This window comes from Blennius ocellaris (assembly GCF_963422515.1).
Source record: "Blennius ocellaris genome assembly, contig: SCAFFOLD_271, whole genome shotgun sequence".
In the NCBI taxonomy this organism is placed as follows: Eukaryota; Metazoa; Chordata; class Actinopteri; order Blenniiformes; family Blenniidae; genus Blennius; species Blennius ocellaris.
Window position 1 is genome coordinate 1 of NW_027662180.1, and position 17,500 is coordinate 17,500.

The 17,500-nt window shown below is 48.6% G+C and overlaps 2 protein-coding genes across 2 annotated transcripts in view; both read right to left on the reverse strand.

The window, feature by feature from the left end:
- Positions 1-314: 314 nt before the first annotated feature.
- Positions 315-9,327, reverse strand: kiaa0513 (KIAA0513; the record flags this gene model as incomplete). Its single annotated transcript, XM_080521594.1, is given in 10 exon segments — positions 315-353; positions 355-410; positions 1,545-1,579; positions 1,838-2,042; positions 2,608-2,678; positions 5,340-5,413; positions 5,777-5,876; positions 5,991-6,034; positions 6,036-6,434; positions 9,201-9,327. Coding segments are annotated over 9 exon segments (924 nt in total). The 5' UTR covers positions 6,336-6,434; positions 9,201-9,327.
- A 1,644-nt stretch (positions 9,328-10,971) lies between these two features.
- Positions 10,972-17,500, reverse strand: part of LOC308148156 (fatty acyl-CoA hydrolase precursor, medium chain-like) — an 8,926-nt gene continuing 2,397 nt past the window's right edge. Inside the window, exons 6-11 of the mRNA XM_080521593.1 lie at positions 16,761-16,862; positions 16,318-16,458; positions 14,180-14,321; positions 13,943-14,092; positions 13,778-13,850; positions 10,972-11,285 (exon numbers count right to left, since the gene is read on the reverse strand). Of these exons, the coding sequence (XP_080377719.1) occupies positions 11,096-11,285; positions 13,778-13,850; positions 13,943-14,092; positions 14,180-14,321; positions 16,318-16,458; positions 16,761-16,862 (798 nt within the window). The 3' untranslated portion in view covers positions 10,972-11,095. The remainder of the gene's footprint in view (positions 11,286-13,777; positions 13,851-13,942; positions 14,093-14,179; positions 14,322-16,317; positions 16,459-16,760; positions 16,863-17,500) is intronic.

The window sequence follows — 17,500 nt, forward strand, 5'->3', positions numbered from 1 at the left end:
GAGAGAGAGAGAGAGAGAGAGAGAGAGGATAGAGAGGATAGAGAGAGAGAGGGATAGAGAGAGATGAGAGAGAGGATAGAGAGAGAGAGAGGATAGAGAGAGAGAGAGAGAGAGAGGATAGAGAGAGGAGGAGAGAGAGAGAGAGAGAGGAAAGAGAGAGAGAGAGAGAGAGGAAGGAGGAAACATTTAGTTTGTTTTCCTCCACACAGTGTTTCGACTAATATATCAGCAGATTTCTGAGCTTCATCACGTGATGCTGTGATGAAGATGATGATGATGATGAAGATGATGATGAAGATGATCGGAGGTGTTTCTCACCAGATGGGCTGCTGCTTCAGGTGAGTGTACAGGTAAAACCTTCTCTCCTCTCTTCTCCTCCACCACCTCCACACCTGCAGAGGAGGAGAACCCTGGGAATGAGGAGCAGAGAGGAGGAACTGAGGAGGAGGAGGAGGAGAAACTGAGGAGGAGGAGGAGGAGCAGAGGAGAAACTGAGGAGGAGGAGCAGAGAGGAGGAACTGAGGAGGAGGAGGAGGGAGGAGGAGGAGGAGGAGGAGGAGGAGGAGGAGGAGCAGAGAGGAGAAACTGAGGAGGAGGAGCAGAGAGGAGAAACTGAGGAGGAGGAGGAGGAGGAGGAGCAGAGAGGAGAAACTGAGGAAGAGGAGGAGAAACTGAGGATGAGGAGGAGAGCAGAGAGGAGAAACTGAGGAGGAGGAGGACGGAGGATGAGGAGGAGGAGCAGAGAGGAGAAACTGAGGAGGAGGAGGAGGAGGAGGAGGAGGAGGAGCAGAGAGGAGAAGAACTGAGGAGGAGGAGCAGAGAGGAGAAACTGAGGAGGAGGAGGAGGAGGGAGGAGCAGAGAGGAGAAACTGAGGAAGAGGAGGAGAAACTGAGGATGAGGAGGAGGAGCAGAGAGGAGAAAGTGAGGAGGAGGAGGAGGAGGAGGAGCAGAGAGGAGAAACTGAGGAGGAGGAGCAGAGAGGAGAAACTGAGGAGGAGGAGGAGGAGAAGCATGAGAGGAGAAACTGAGGAGGAGGAGGAGGAGGAGGAGGAGGAGCAGAGAGGAGGAACTGAGGAGGAGGAGGAGCAGAGAGGAGGAACTGAGGAGGAGGAGGAGGAGGAGGAGAAACTGAGGAGGAGGAGCAGAGAGGAGAAACTGAGGAGGAGGAGGAGAAACTCAGGATGAGGAGGAGGAGGAGGAGGAGGAGAAACTGAGGGAGGAGCAGAGAGGAGAAACTGAGGAGGAGGGAGGAGGAGGAAACTGAGGAGGAGGAGGAGCAGAGAGAAGAAACTGAGGAGGAGGAGAAACTGAGGAAGAGGAGGAGCAGAGAGGAGAAACTGAGGAGGAGGAGGAGGAGCAGAGAGGAGAAATTGAGGAGGAGGAGCAGAGAGGAGAAACTGAGGAAGAGGAGGAGAAACTGAGGATGAGGAGGAGGAGCAGAGAGGAAAAAAGTGAGGAGGAGGAGGAGCAGAGAGGAGAAACTGAGGAGGAGGAGGAGGAGGAGGAGGAGGAGGAGGAGGAGCAGTGTTTCCTGAAGCTTTACCTGGAGGTTTGGTTTCAGCTGGATTCTCACCGTCACTGGAAACAAGAGAGAATAAGACGGGTTTATTACTGAACAGGAGGAGGAGGAGGAGGAGGAGGAGGAGGAGGAGGAGGAGGAGGGGGAGCAGGAGGAAGAAGGGAGAAGGAGGAGGAGGAGGAGGAAGAGGAGGAAAGTGGAGCAGAAGGAGAAAGCGGAGCAGAGAAGGAGGAAGAGCAGGAGGAGCAGAAACAGAAACAGGAGGAGCAGGAGGAGGAGAAGGAGGAGCAGGAGGAGGAGCAGGGCTGCAGTCTCACTCGCTCCTGGCCGTCACGGAGCTCCTCAGCTTGCTCTCCAGACCTCCCCAGAAGCTCCGGGCGTCGCTCCTGGTCTTGAGGAGGCGCTCGGCCGCGTCCCTCCTGCCGCTCAGCCAGGAGTTGGCCTTGTCCAGGTAGGAGGAGTCCGGGCCGGGAGGAGGCGCAGCGCGGTCCAGGAGCTCCGAGGGAGACGGCTGCCACCTCCCTGAAGCAACAGGCGTTATGTTAGGAGACTGGAGGAGGAGGAGGAGGAGGAGGTGAGGAGGGGGAGGAGGAGGAGGAGGAGAGGGTGGAGGAGGAGGAGAGGAGGGGGAGGAGGAGGTGAGGAGGGAGAGGAGGAGGGGGAGGAGGAGAGGGAGGAAGAGGAGGAGGAGGAGGAGGGGGGGCGGAAGAGGAGGAGGAGGTGAGGAGGAGGAGCAGGAAGAGGAGGAGGAGGTGAGGAGGAGGAGGTGGAGGAGGAGGAGGAGGTGAGGAGGAGGAGGTGAGAGAGGTGAGGAGGAGGAGGCGGAAGAGGAGGAGGAGGTGAGGAGGAGGAGCAGGAAGAGGAGGAGGAGGTGAGGAGGAGGAGGTGGAGGAGGAGGAGGAGGTGAGGAGGAGGAGGCGGAAGAGGAGGAGGAGGTGAGGAGGAGGAGCAGGAAGAGGAGGAGGAGGTGAGGAGGAGGAGGAGGAGGGGGGCGGAAGAGGAGGAGGAGGTGAGGAGGAGGAGCAGGAGGAGCAGGAGGAGGAGGAGGTGAGGAGGAGGAGGAGGAGGAGGAGGAGGAGGTGCTCACCAACATGGTAATAGGTGAAGCACATGGTCATCAGGTTCTTGGCTGGACTGTAGTCGTCCATCTGGAAACACCTGAGGAAACAATACCGTCGTACCGTCGTACCGTAGTACCGTAGTACCGTAGTACCGTCGTACCGTACCGTAGTACCTGGACTAGAAGGTCTGAACTGAATCCTGCAGCTTTCTGTTGCCTCACACTGACCCCTAGTGGCCACAGGCGGTATGGCCTGCTGTACCGTAGTACGGTATTACCAGATGAAGGACTGAAGCTGTTTGGAGGAATTTTCTAGTTGTTTAGTTTTAAATAACTCCAGATTCTTTCTTCCAACCTTTTTTATTTAAACGCTTGTTTCCATTACAGCCTCATGAAGCTGTTTAATATTGATTTTCCCATGAAAAATACTGTTTTTCTTCCCAAATGCTGGATATTTAGTTGTTTTTTTTGTTTTTTTACATTTAACACATTAAGACCAGATGATGGAGAGCAACTGCTTTTACTTTGAACTTGAGTTTTTAGCTTTAACTTTAGTTTTAACTTGAGTTTTTAGTTTTAACTTTAGCTTTAACTTTAGCTTTAACTTTAGTTTTAACTTTAGCTATAACTTTAGCTATAACTTTAGCTTTAACTTTAGCTTTAACTTTAGCTTTAACTTTAGCTTTAACTTTAGTTTGAACTTTAGTTTTACTTTAGCTTTAACTTTAGCTTTAACTTTAGCTTTAACTTTAGTTTGAACTTTAGTTTTAACTTTAGCTTTAACTTTAGCTTTAACTTTAGTTTGAACTTTAGTTTTAACTTTAGCTTTAACTTTAGCTTTAACTTTAGTTTTAACTTTAGCTTTAACTTTAGCTTTAACTTTAGTTTTAACTTTAGCTTTAACTTTAGCTTTAACTTTAGTTTGAACTTTAGCTTTAACTTTAGCTTTAACTTTAGCTTTAACTTTAGCTTTAACTTTAGCTTTAACTTTAGCTTTAACTTTAGCTTTAACTTTAGCTTTAACTTTAGCTTTAACTTTAGCTTTAACTTTAGCTTTAACTTTAGCTTTAACTTTAGCTTTAACTTTAGCTTTAACTTTAGTTTTAACTTTAGTTTTAACTTTAGTTTTAACTTTAGCTTTAACTTTAGCTTTAACTTTAGTTTTAACTGTAGCTTTAACTTTAGCTTTAACTTTAGCTTTAACTTTAGCTTTAACTTTAGCTTTAACTTTAGCTTTAACTTTAGCTTTAACTTTAGCTTTAACTTTAGTTTGAACTTTAGTTTTAACTTTAGCTTTAACTTTAGCTTTAACTTTAGTTTGAACTTTAGTTTTAACTTTAGCTTTAACTTTAGCTTTAACTTTAGTTTTAACTTTAGCTTTAACTTTAGCTTTAACTTTAGTTTTAACTTAGCTTTAACTTTAGCTTTAACTTTAGTTTGAACTTTAGCTTTAACTTTAGCTTTAACTTTAGCTTTAACTTTAGCTTTAACTTTAGCTTTAACTTTAGCTTTAACTTTAGCTTTAACTTTAGCTTTAACTTTAGCTTTAACTTTAGCTTTAACTTTAGTTTTAACTTTAGTTTTAACTTTAGTTTTAACTTTAGCTTTAACTTTAGCTTTAACTTTAGTTTTAACTGTAGCTTTAACTTTAGCTTTAACTTTAGCTTTAACTTTAGCTTTAACTTTAGCTTTAACTTTAGTTTTAACTTTAGCTTTAACTTTAGCTTTAACTTTAGCTTTAACTTTAGCTTTAACTTTAGCTTTAACTTTAGCTTTAACTTTAGCGTTAACTTTAGCGTTAACTTTAGTTTTAACTTTAGCTTTAACTTTAGCTTTAACTTTAGTTTTAACTTTAGTTTTAACTGTAGCTTTAACTTTAGTTTTAACTGTAGCTTTAACTTTAGCTTTAACTTTAGCTTTAACTTTAGCGTTAACTTTAGCTTTAACTTTAGCTTTAACTTTAGCTTTAACTTTAGCTTTAACTTTAGTTTTAACTTTAGCTTTAACTTTAGCTTTAACTTTAGTTTGAACTTTAGTTTTAACTTTAGCTTTAACTTTAGTTTTAACTTTAGCTTTAACTTTAGCTTTAACTTTAGCTTTAACTTTAGCTTTAACTTTAGCGTTAACTTTAGCGTTAACTTTAGTTTTAACTTAGCTTTAACTTTAGCTTTAACTTTAGCTTTAACTTTAGCTTTAACTTTAGCTTTAACTTTAGTTTTAACTTTAGCTTTAACTTTAGCTTTAACTTTAGCTTTAACTTTAGCTTTAACTTTAGTTTTAACTTTAGCTTTAACTTTAGCTTTAACTTTAGCTTTAACTTTAGCTTTAACTTTAGTTTAACTTTAGCTTTAACTTTAGCTTTAACTTTAGTTTTAACTTTAGCTTTAACTTTAGCTTTAACTTTAGCTTTAACTTTAGCTTTAACTTTAGCTTTAACTTTAGCTTTAACTTTAGTTTTAACTTTAGTTTTAACTTTAGCTTTAACTTTAGTTTGAACTTTAGTTTTAACTTTAGCTTTAACTTTAGTTTTAACTTTAGCTTTAACTTTAGCTTTAACTTTAGCTTTAACTTTAGTTTTAACTTTAGCTTTAACTTTAGCTTTAACTTTAGTTTTAACTTTTAGCTTTAACTTTAGCTTTAACTTTAGTTTTAACTTTAGCTTTAACTTTAGTTTTAACTTTAGCTTTAACTTTAGTTTTTAGTTTTAACTTTATTTTGGAGAGTGTTGGTTGGTCTTCCTGTATTAGAATCAAACTCACTCAAACAGCACGACGGCGAAGGACTGGACCAGCCGGTAGAACGTGGCTTCACTCACACGCTTGGAGTGGCAGCGCTGTGAACACACACACACACACACACACACACACACACACACACACACACACACACACGTTTTCATTACCAAAACAGCCGACGGCGCCCCCTGGTGGCCAGACATGCTCACTACTTCATTTTTCAGTGTTTCTGCCATTTGTGCAAGAAGAACTTTTTCAAAATGTGGGAACATGAAACTTTTCCCGCGACGGAAAACGACGAGCTTTCATTTCAATGTTGTCATGGTAACGGAGATCTCACATAAAGTTTGACGCGACTTTTAACAGCGTGAAGCGAAGCGACGCTTCGGTCACAGAAACTTTCTTTCATCTTTCTTTGATCTCTAGAAGGCGGGAGGAACGACCGGGGCGGAGCGTCTCACCTGAGCGCTGACGTACTTGGCGAACCACTCCCGCCCTTTTCCGTTCTCGCCGCCGCACAGCTCGCCGAACCGAGCCTTCTCCTCCTGGCCGAAGTCGTCTCTGTGGAAACGACAAAGCGGAGACGGACGGATGACGTCATAAAGAGACGGATGGATTTACGTCATAAAGAGACAGATGAAAGGATGGTTGGAGGGCGGGCGGTTTTCTTCTCACTTTCCGTGGAAAACTTTCTCCACGTACGCCTGCATGAAGCGCCGCCCTCTCCGCCGCCTCGCCGTCCTCGTCCTCCGCGCTGTGAGACGAGGACGAGGACGACCTCCGAGGCTCCCAGGCGAGCGACGGCGGGTCCGTGTCGTTCTCGCTGTCCGCCGACTCCGTGGCGTCGCTGCCGCTGTCCCCCTCCCCCTCCCCCGCCTGATGATGATGCTGATGATGGTCGGCGCCGGGCCCGGTGGGGTCGAGCGGCGCCGGCTCGGGGGAGAAGACGTGGGCGGGGCCGTCCACGCCGAGGGACGGAGGGTCCGAGTCGACGAGGTCGTCCGCGGCGACGGCGTCCATGTTGGGAGTCGCGCACTTCTTCTTCTTCTTCTACTCAACGGCGCGGCGGGTCGTCTTCCAGTCGTCTTAACATCCCTCCTCCAGGGGGCGCCGGCTCACCTGAGGAAGAACGACGTCACACCTTCACGTCGGAAGACTGAATTTATTTAAACTCCTGCAGCCGTCGGCAACGTCTTTTCTGTGTTTAGTGTTAAAGTGGTAGAAAACAAGCATGGGGGGAGGGGGGGGTCTGCAGTCGTCCAATCAGAAGCTGCTAACACCTGCAGCAGAGAGAGGAGAGAGAGAGAGGATATATATATATATAGAGAGAGAGAGAGAGAGAGAGAGAGAGAGAGGATGAGAGCGAGAGAGAGAGAGAGAGAGCAAGAGAGGGAGGAGAGAGAGAGAGAGAGAGAGGATGAGACAGAGAGGATAGAGAGAGAGAGAGAGCGAGGATAGAGAAAGAGAGAGAAAGAGGATAGAGAGAGAGGAGAGAGAGAGGAGAGAGAGAGGGAGGAAGGACAGAGAATAGAGAGAGAGAGAGAGAGAGAGAGGATGAGAGAGAGGATGAGAGCGAGAGAGAGAGGAGAGAGAGAGAGGAGAGAGAGGGAGGAGAGAGAGAGGATAGATAGAGAGAGAGAGAGAGAGAGAGAGAGGGAGAGAGAGAGGATAGAGAGAGAGATGATAGAGAGAGAGAGAGAGGATAGAGATAGAGAGAGAGAGAGAGAGAGGATGGAGAGAGAGATGATAGAGAGAGAGAGAGAGGATGGAGAGAGAGAGAGAGAGAGAGAGAGGATGGAGAGAGAGAGAGAAAGCAGCAGAGGAAACCATGTGACCAGCTGGAAGCTTCCGGACTGTTGAAAGTTCAGTTTCAGACTGAAGCTGAAATCACAGCGGAGGAAAAACTAGTCTGCTGATCTAGGTTGCATAAGTCTAGGCTGAACTGAATAAACACCAGGAGTCACGGTGCAGTGTCCACACACACACACACACACAACACACACACACACACACACACACACACACACACACACACACACACACACACACACACACACACACACACACACACACTGAGGAGCTCACATGCTTCTTCTCCATGTTTTAGAGGTCAAATTATGTAACGAGCCCCGGAGCCTCTAACCCGTCATCATTTAACTCACATAGACCTGAATCCTTCCTGTGTGTGTGTGTGTGTGTGTGTGTGTGTGTGTGTGTGTGTGTGTGTGTGTGTGATCTGACCTGGTCGTCGTGTCTCAGGTCTTTTCTTTTCTTTTCTTTCAATGGAATCTATCGTTTCTTTGAGTGCTGGTTTACTTCTATAGCGCTTTCCCACCAGTACTACTCTACTGTACTCTACTGTACTCTACTCTACTATACCCTACTGTACTGTACTCTACTGTGCTCTACTGTACTCTATTGTACGGCACTCAACTCTACTCTGTAGAGTACAGTAGAGTAGAGTACAGTAGGGTTGAGTACAGTAGAGTAGAGTACAGTAGAGTTGAGTACAGTGGAGTAGAGTACAGTAGGGTAGAGTACAATAGAGTAGAGTAGAATACAGTAGAGTTGAGTACAGTGGAGTAGAGTACAGTAGGGTAGAGTAGAGTACAGTAGAGTAGGGTACAGTAGAGTTGAGTACAGCAGGGTAGAGTACAGTAGAGTAGAGTACAGTAGAATACAGTAGAGTTGAGTACAGTAGAGTAGGGTACAGTAGGGTAGAGTACAGTAGGGTAGAGTACAGTAGAGTAGAGTAGAATACAGTAGAGTTGAGTACAGTAGAGTAGGGTACAGTACGGTAGAGTACAGTAGGGTAGAGTACAGTAGAGTAGAATACAGTAGAGTTGAGTACAGTGGAGTAGAGTAGAGTACTGTAGGGTAGAGTAGAGTAGGGTACAGTAGAGTAGGGTACAGTAGAGTAGAGTTGAAAACAGTGGAGTAGAGTACAGCATAGTATAGTAGAGTACCCTACTGTACTCTACTCTACAGTACCCTACTCTACTCTACCCTACAGTACTCTACTCTACTCTACCGCAGAGTGACTGAAAACGCGACTTTCAGAAAGCGCTCAGTCTGTCGCCGTGGAAACACAGGAAAACGCAACTTTCCGGCCGTAGTAAACATGCATCATAGACGTGTGACGGTAGAATGACGATGTGAGCAGAGTTCCTCCAGGGCGACTCCCAGTAGAACCCAGTAGAACCCAGTAGAACCCTGGAGGTTCCATCGCCTCCGAGCCTCAAAAATCACAATGCAAGTTCTGTGTTTTCACCACAAAACGCTAAAATGTAAAGCTCAGTGTCGTTACTGGTATTGTTATAATCGCTGTCTCGGCTATTATTATTATTATTATTATTATTATTATTATTAGCTGTTTTTTCCCCAAACATGTGACAACAACAAACAAGAGAAACAAACAGAATGAACAAAAACAAAAGTCCAATTTCATTGACTAATCATATTTTAAGTATTAAAAATGTTAAAATCGTTTTATCAGGATGATTATCACTAATATTGTTGTTGTTGTTGTTGTTGTCGTCGTGCACGCGCTGCGACGTGACGGACGTGCGCAGCAGGAAGCGGAGCGGCGCAGAACAAACACGCGCAGCTCTGACGTTTCCTGGAAAAGCTCGCGCCGCTGCTGACGGCGCTCCGACCCGCTGGAGCCGCTCTCAGCCTGCGAACCAGACGTTCTACCGCGTGGGTGGAGGTGAAGGAGGTGGAGGAGGAGGAGGAGGAGGAGGAGGGGGGGAGGTGGAGGAGGTCGAACCCTCCGCTGTGACCCCGGGGCCATTCAAACTGACAGAGTGACGCTCCGCGGCGGATAAACCGCGGCTCAGCGGGTATAAAAACGTGTAAAAACGTGTAAAAACACACCACACGTACGTGAAAGGCGCCTCCGCGTCGGCTGACGGCTGCGGGATGCCGCTGCTCCTCTTCTCCGGCTGCTGCTGCTTCTTTGCGCCTCGCCTCCTCCTCCACACGGAGCACCTTGGGTCAAGACCGCGCATGCGCGCTCCGAGCGAGGGAGAATCCAATGACGACACCGAGACGCGCAGCCAATCAGGAGGCCTGAAGCGTGAACCGACTGAAAGGGACCGAATTAAAACCACGAATCGGCGATTTTACGACACATTTTCAAACAATAGTCTGTAATTTGGACAAATGTTTTCACTAAACGACCTTTTAGTTTGTGTCTCACTCTATCCTGAGCTCCTTCCTGCTTCCTGCTCATTATGCCCCGCCCACTTTCAATCACCTACTTCTGTGTTTAGTCTTAATCTGGATGTTAGAGGAGGAAGATGCTCTATAATCTGACGTTAGAGGAGGAATGTGCTCTATAATCTGGTGTTGGAGGAGGAAGATGCTCTATAATCTGATGTTAGAGGAGGAAAATGCTCTATAATCTGGTGTTCGAGGAAGAATATGCTCTATAATCTGGTGTTAGGGGAGGAAGATGCTCTATAATCTGGTGTTGGAGGAGGAAGATGCTCTATAATCTGGTGTTAGAGGAGGAAGATGCTCTATAATATGGATTAGAGGAGGAAGATGCTCTATAATCTGGTGTTAGAGGAGGAAGATGCTCTATAATCTGGTGTTAGAGGAGGAAGATGCTCTATAATCTGACGTTAGAGGAGGAAGATGCTCTATAATCTGGTGTTGAGGAGGAATATGCTCTATAATCTGATGTTAGAGGAGGAAGATGTCTCTATAATCTGGTGTTCGAGGAGGAAGATGCTCTATAATCTGGTGTTAGGGGAGGGTGGTGCTCTATAATATGGATTAGATGGGGAAGATGCTCTATAATATGGATTAGAGGAGGGAGATGCTCTATAATCTGGTGTTAGAGGAGGAAGATGCTCTATAATCTGATGTTAGAGGAGGAAGATGCTCTATAATCTGGTGTTAGAGGAGGAAGATGCTCTATAATCTAGTGTTAGAGGAGGAAGGTGCTCTATAATCTGGTGTTGGAGGAGGAAGATGCTCTATAATCTGACATTAGAGGAGGACGATGCTCTATAATCTGGTGTTGGAGGAGGAAGATGCTCTATAATCTGGTGTTAGAGGAGGAAGATGCTCTATAGTCTGTGTTAGAGGAGGAAGATGCTCTATAATCTGTGTTAGAGGAGGAAGATGCTCTATAATCTGACATTAGAGGAGGAAGATGCTCTATAATCTGGTGTTAGAGGAGGAAGATGCTCTATAATCTGGTGTTAGAGGAGGAAGGTGCTCTATAATCTGGTGTTGGGGGAGGAAGATGCTCTATAATATGGTGTTAGAGGAGGAAGATGTTCTATAATCTGAGGTTAGAGGAGGAAGATGCTCTATAATCTGATGTCAGAGGAGGAAGATGCTCTATAATCTGGTGTTAGAGGAGGAAGATGATGAAAACTGTTAGTAATGGAAGATAAAGACTATTTAGGTTTGTTAATGCTAACCACTGCTACTGTGGCTACGGGCTAATGCTAATGCTAATGCTAATCGTCTTTAACGTTTGTCAGGACGACTGATTCAGCTCAGTTGAACGAGATTCGTCCTCAAACAAGAGTTCAGTGACACCAGATGCTGTTACAACAGACATTTACTTCAATCTCCCCAGAGTACTCGGCTACTCGAGTATTACCGAGCAACGGTAAGTTACAGGAACATACATCATTTTGATTTCTGGTTGATTTCGATCACGGCTACATTTAAAAAAACAAAAAACAAAACACCCGACGCGAGGACCCGGATTAGCGGTGGAGCTAAACAAGGAAGTGTATGAGGACTAATGGCGGCGGTCAGCGTGCGGTGGCGCCGGTGGCGCCGGCGGCGAGCCGCTGCAGCGCCTGAGGCAGGACGACGGTGGCGAAGTGGACCCGGGCCTCCCTCAGCCTCTGCTTCACCACCGGCTCCAGGCCCAGCTCCAGGTACTGCTGCTGCTCCGGGTCGTAGCGGGGCCAGGCCGCCACGCCGCCGCCGCTCGGAGAGCTGCACATCAAAGAAACCAGAGCCGTCACAGATTTCAGGATAAACCTTCCCTTCCTCTGGATTATAATCCCAATCTAAAAGAAGCCTGGTCTGCTGGGAGTTTCACTCAAGACGTTTCCCACAATGCACTTGTCATTTAAAGTTGTCGGTCGTCAGGTCGTTTTAGCGGCGGTCAGGTCGTCAGGTCGTTTTAGCGGCGGTCAGGTCGTATTAGCGGCGGTCAGGTCGTCAGGTCGTTTTAGCGGCGGTCAGGTCGTCAGGTCGTTTTAGCGGCGGTCAGGTCGTATTAGCGGCGGTCAGGTCGTCAGGTCGTTTTAGCGGCGGTCAGGTCATCAGGTCGTTTTAGCGGCAGTCAGGTCGTCAGGTCGTTTTAGCGGCGGTCAGGTCGTATTAGTGGCGGTCAGGTCGTCAGGTCGTATTAGCGGCGGTCAGGTCGTCAGGTCGTTTTAGCGGCGGTCAGGTCGTCAGGTCGTTTTAGCGGCGGTCAGGTCGTCAGGTCGTATTAGCGGCGGTCAGGTCGTCAGGTCGTTTTAGCGGCGGTCAGGTCGTATTAGCGGCGGTCAGGTCGTCAGGTCGTTTTAGCGGCGGTCAGGTCGTCAGGTCGTTTTAGCGGCGGTCAGGTCGTATTAGCGGCGGTCAGGTCGTCAGGTCGTTTTAGCGGCGGTCAGGTCGTCAGGTCGTTTTAGCGGCGGTCAGGTCGTCAGGTCGTATTAGCGGCGGTCAGGTCGTCAGGTCGTTTTAGCGGCGGTCAGGTCGTATTAGCGGCGGTCAGGTCGTCAGGTCGTTTTAGCGGCGGTCAGGTCGTCAGGTCGTTTTAGCGGCGGTCAGGTCGTATTAGCGGCGGTCAGGTCGTCAGGTCGTTTTAGCGGCGGTCAGGTCATCAGGTCGTTTTAGCGGCAGTCAGGTCGTCAGGTCGTTTTAGCGGCGGTCAGGTCGTATTAGTGGCGGTCAGGTCGTCAGGTCGTATTAGCGGCGGTCAGGTCGTCAGGTCGTTTTAGCGGCGGTCAGGTCGTCAGGTCGTATTAGCGGCGGTCAGGTCGTCAGGTCGTTTTAGCGGCGGTCAGGTCGTCAGGTCGTATTAGCGGCGGTCAGGTCGTATTAGCGGCGGTCAGGTCGTCAGGTCGTATTAGTGGCGGTCAGGTCGTCAGGTCGTATTAGCGGCGGTCAGGTCGTCAGGTCGTTTTAGCGGCGGTCAGGTCGTCAGGTCGTTTTAGCGGCGGTCAGGTCGTCAGGTCGTATTAGCGGCGGTCAGGTCGTCAGGTCGTTTTAGCGGCGGTCAGGTCGTATTAGCGGCGGTCAGGTCGTCAGGTCGTTTTAGCGGCGGTCAGGTCGTCAGGTCGTTTTAGCGGCGGTCAGGTCGTATTAGCGGCGGTCAGGTCGTCAGGTCGTTTTAGCGGCGGTCAGGTCGTCAGGTCGTTTTAGCGGCGGTCAGGTCGTCAGGTCGTATTAGCGGCGGTCAGGTCGTCAGGTCGTTTTAGCGGCGGTCAGGTCGTATTAGCGGCGGTCAGGTCGTCAGGTCGTTTTAGCGGCGGTCAGGTCGTCAGGTCGTTTTAGCGGCGGTCAGGTCGTATTAGCGGCGGTCAGGTCGTCAGGTCGTTTTAGCGGCGGTCAGGTCATCAGGTCGTTTTAGCGGCGGTCAGGTCGTATTAGTGGCGGTCAGGTCGTCAGGTCGTTTTAGCGGCGGTCAGGTCGTATTAGCGGCGGTCAGGTCGTCAGGTCGTTTTAGCGGCGGTCAGGTCGTCAGGTCGTTTTAGCGGCGGTCAGGTCGTATTAGTGGCGGTCAGGTCGTCAGGTCGTATTAGCGGCGGTCAGGTCGTCAGGTCGTTTTAGCGGCGGTCAGGTCGTCAGGTCGTATTAGCGGCGGTCAGGTCGTCAGGTCGTTTTAGCGGCGGTCAGGTCGTCAGGTCGTATTAGCGGCGGTCAGGTCGTATTAGCGGCGGTCAGGTCGTCAGGTCGTATTAGCGGCGGTCAGGTCGTATTAGCGGCGGTCAGGTCGTCAGGTCGTATTAGCGGCGGTCAGGTCGTATTAGCGGCGGTCAGGTCGTCAGGTCGTATTAGCGGCGGTCAGGTCGTCAGGTCGTTTTAGCGGCGGTCAGGTCGTATTAGCGGCGGTCAGGTCGTATTAGCGGCGGTCAGGTCGTCAGGTCGTTTTAGCGGCGGTCAGGTCGTATTAGCGGCGGTCAGATCGTCAGGTCGTTTTAGCGGCGGTCAGGTCGTATTAGCGGCGGTCAGGTCGTCAGGTCGTTTTAGTGGCGGTCAGGTCATTTTAGCGGCGGTCAGGTCGTCAGGTCGTTTTAGCGGCGGTCAGGTCGTATTAGCGGCGGTCAGGTCGTATTAGCGGCGGTCAGGTCGTATTAGCGGCGGTCAGGTCGTCAGGTCGTATTAGCGGCGGTCAGGTCGTATTAGCGGCGGTCAGGTCGTCAGGTCGTTTTAGCGGCGGTCAGGTCGTTTTCGCGGCGGTCAGGTCGTATTAGCGGTCGGTCGTCGCTCACCCGCTGCGTACGAAGTTAGCCCAGTACGCCATCATGGTCCGACAGACCCTCTCGTCCTCCGAGGTGATGTTTCCTGAAGGCGGCACAGAAAGACAGAGTCTCACCACGAGAATCAAAATGGCGTCCCCCCCCCCCCCCCCCCCCCCTCGCCCCGCCTCCCCATACCGATGACTCTGATTGGCCCGTCCCAGAAGCAGCCTCCGAACACGAAGCCCACGTCGTCGGCGTGGTCGGCCTTGACGAAGCTCGGCCGGTTCGCCTTGTGAATCGCCGCCTCGTAGACGAACTCGTACAGGTACACGTCGACGCCGGCGCCTGGATGGGGGGGAGGGGGAGGGGCGTCCTGTCAGCCCAGGCCCGGGGTCAAAGGTCGCCTCGGGGTCTCACTGCGGCCCCTCTGACCTGCGTGGTATCCCGCCGCCTGGACGACGGGCAGCGTCATCAGCAGGTCGCCGATGATCTCGGTGAAACCGTCTCGCACCTCCTCCGGAGTCTGCGCCTCCTTCAGGTACTCGTCGGCCAGGAGGCCGTTCGCCGCCGGGACCTGCGGGAGGGGAGGCGGCGCCACTCCTGGTTACCGTGGCAACCAGCGCTTCTGCACGCGCTCAGGAGAGCCGACCAGAACCTCCGTGTTGTCATGACTGCCAGGTCACATTCTCCTGGACTTGGTGCTTTTATTTTGACAGTCAATGTAATAATCCAACTTGGTAGTTTTATTTTGACAGTCACCGTAATGACAAACCAATTGGTGCTTTTATTTTGACAGTCAATGTAATAACAATCCAACTTGGTAGTTTTATTTTGACAGTCACCATAATGACAAACCAACTAGGTGCTTTTATTTTGACAGTCAATGTAATAATCCAACTTGGTAGTTTTATTGTGACAGTTACCGTAATAACGATCCAACTGGGTACTTTTATTTTGACAGTCACTGTAATAACAATCCAAGTTGGTGGTTTTATTTTAACAGTCAATGTAATAATCCAACTTGGTAGCTTTATTTTGACAGTCAACATAATGACAAACCAATTGGTGCTTTTATTTTGACAGTCACTGTAATAACAATCCAACCAGCCAGTCCAGCTCACACAGACACAGCAGATTCTGAATGCAGCTCCTAGGATCACTATTCTAATGGAGGAGAATCGCGGAGGAGAAATAAACTTTGAATTCCAGGTTTCTGGACCTTCGACCTTCACGTTTCTTTTTTCAAGATGAAACTTGGGAAACTGGAAACTTTGGCAGAAAAGAGTTGAAGTGCGGAAGAAAAGACGTTAAAAAGAAAAACTCACGCCTGCAGGATTGAACATGTTGACGACCGCCAGCACCGCCTCTCTGCTCAGACCTGCTTCCCACCCTGGAGGGGCGAAGCTCTGCAGGCCAGAGCAGCAGGGAGACTGTTAGCATTAGCATTAGCATTAGCATTAGCATTAGCATTAGCCAACACTGTTGTCTCCAATAGAGATCAGTTCTCTAACCCTTTCACCAAACTGCTGTTTGCATGAGGAGGAGCTTCATAAACTCTATTTATGACTTCATCTTCCTCCTCTAATCCAGATTATAGAGCATCTTCCTCCTAAAACACCAGATTATAGAGCATCTTCCTCCTATAACACCAGATTATAGAGCATCTTCCTCCTATAACACCAGATTATAGAGCATCTTCCTCCTCTAACGCGAGATTATAGAGCATCTTCCCCCTCTGACACCAGATTATAGAGCATCTTCCTCCTCTAACGTGATTATAGAGCATATTCCTCCTATAACACCAGATTATAGAGCATCTTCCTCCTCTAACGTGATTATAGAGCATATTCCTCCTATAACACCAGATTATAGAGCATCTTCCTCCTCTAACGCGAGATTATAGAGCATCTTCCTCCTCTAACGTGATTATAGAGCATATTCCTCCTCTAACGCGAGATTATAGAGCATATTCCTCCTCTAACGCGAGATTATAGAGCATCTTCCCCCCCTGACACCAGATTACAGAGCATCTTCCTCCTCTAACGCGAGATTATAGAGCATCTTCCCCTCTGACATCAGATTATAGAGCATCTTCCTCCTCTAACGTGAGATTATAGAGCATCTTCCTCCTCTAACACCAGATTATAGAGCATCTTCCCCTCTAACACCAGATTATAGAGCATATTCCTCCTCTAACGCGAGATTATAGAGCATCTTCCCCTCTGACATCAGATTATAGAGCATCTTCCTCCTCTAACGTGAGATTATAGAGCATCTTCCTCCTCTAACACCAGATTATAGAGCATCTTCCCCTCTAACACCAGATTATAGAGCATCTTCCTCCTCTAACGTGAGATTATAGAGCATCTTCCCCCTCTAATCCAGATTATAGAGCATCTTCCTCCTCTATTCCAGATTATAGAGCATCTTCCTCCTCTAACACCAGATTATAGAGCATCTTCCTCCTCTAACATCAGATTATAGAGCATCTTCCCCCTCTGACACCAGATTACGGGGTGTAACTCAGTCCTGTGAAGTAACTAGTTACTAGTAGGGTAGTGGAGGAGCACCTGAGGCAGGATCCAGCCGAACTCGTGGTTGGTGATCCCCATCATCACCGGGACCTTCAGCACCTCCTTCCTCTGCAGGAGGCGCTCCGCCGTGTCCAGGAGGAAGACCCCGTCCACCACGGCCCCCAGGTAGATCTTCATCTGGGACCCGCCCCCCCCAACACGAGAGGAGGGTCAGTGATCCGCCACACTGCCCCCTAGTGGCTGCAGGTGGAACCACTGGAGGTTCGTAGGCTTGAAGAGATTCAGGTGTGTGTGTGTGTGGTTTAATGATAATAGAACATCGCCCTCTAGTGGCCGGCCAGCCTCCCTGCGGCGCTTTGATCTTTCTTTGAAACTCAAACCAGTGTAAACGTGGGTCACATCAGTCGGTTCCTGAAGTTCCTGAAGTTCCTGAAGTTCCATTAAAAAATAAAGTAAAGAAGGATAAAAAGGATCTTCACCTCCTTGGTCGCCGCCTCCAGCTGGTCCTGAGTCCTGGTTCTCAGACAGAGAACCATCTCCTCGGTGCTGCTGCGCTCGCATCCCATCACGCGGAACACCGCCTGGGGGGGCCGACACGGAACCACATGGAACCACATGGAACCACATGGTACCACATAGAGCCACATGGAACCATACGGAACCACATGGAGCCACACGGAACCACATGGAACCACATGGTACCACACGGAACCACATGGAACCATATGGAACCACATGGAATCATCCAGAACCACATGGAACCATATGGAACCACATGGTACCACATAGAGCCACATGGAACCATACGGAACCATACGGAACCACATGGAGCCACACGGACCCACATGGAACCACATGGTACCACATGGAACCATATGGAACCACATGGAATCATACGGAACCACATGGAACCACATGGTACCACATGGAGCCACATGGTGCCACATAGATTCCACATAGAGCCACATGGAACCATACAGAACCACATAGAGCCACATGAAACCATACGGAACCATACGGAACCACGGGGAACCACATGGAACCACACAGAACCACATGGAACCATATGGCTCCATATGGTTCCATATGGAACCACATGGAATCATATGGAACAACATGGAATCAATCATATGGAGCCACATGGATCCACATAGAACCAAACGGAACCACATGGAACGTGTGGTTCCATGTGGTTCCGTGTGGTTTCACGTGGAACCCC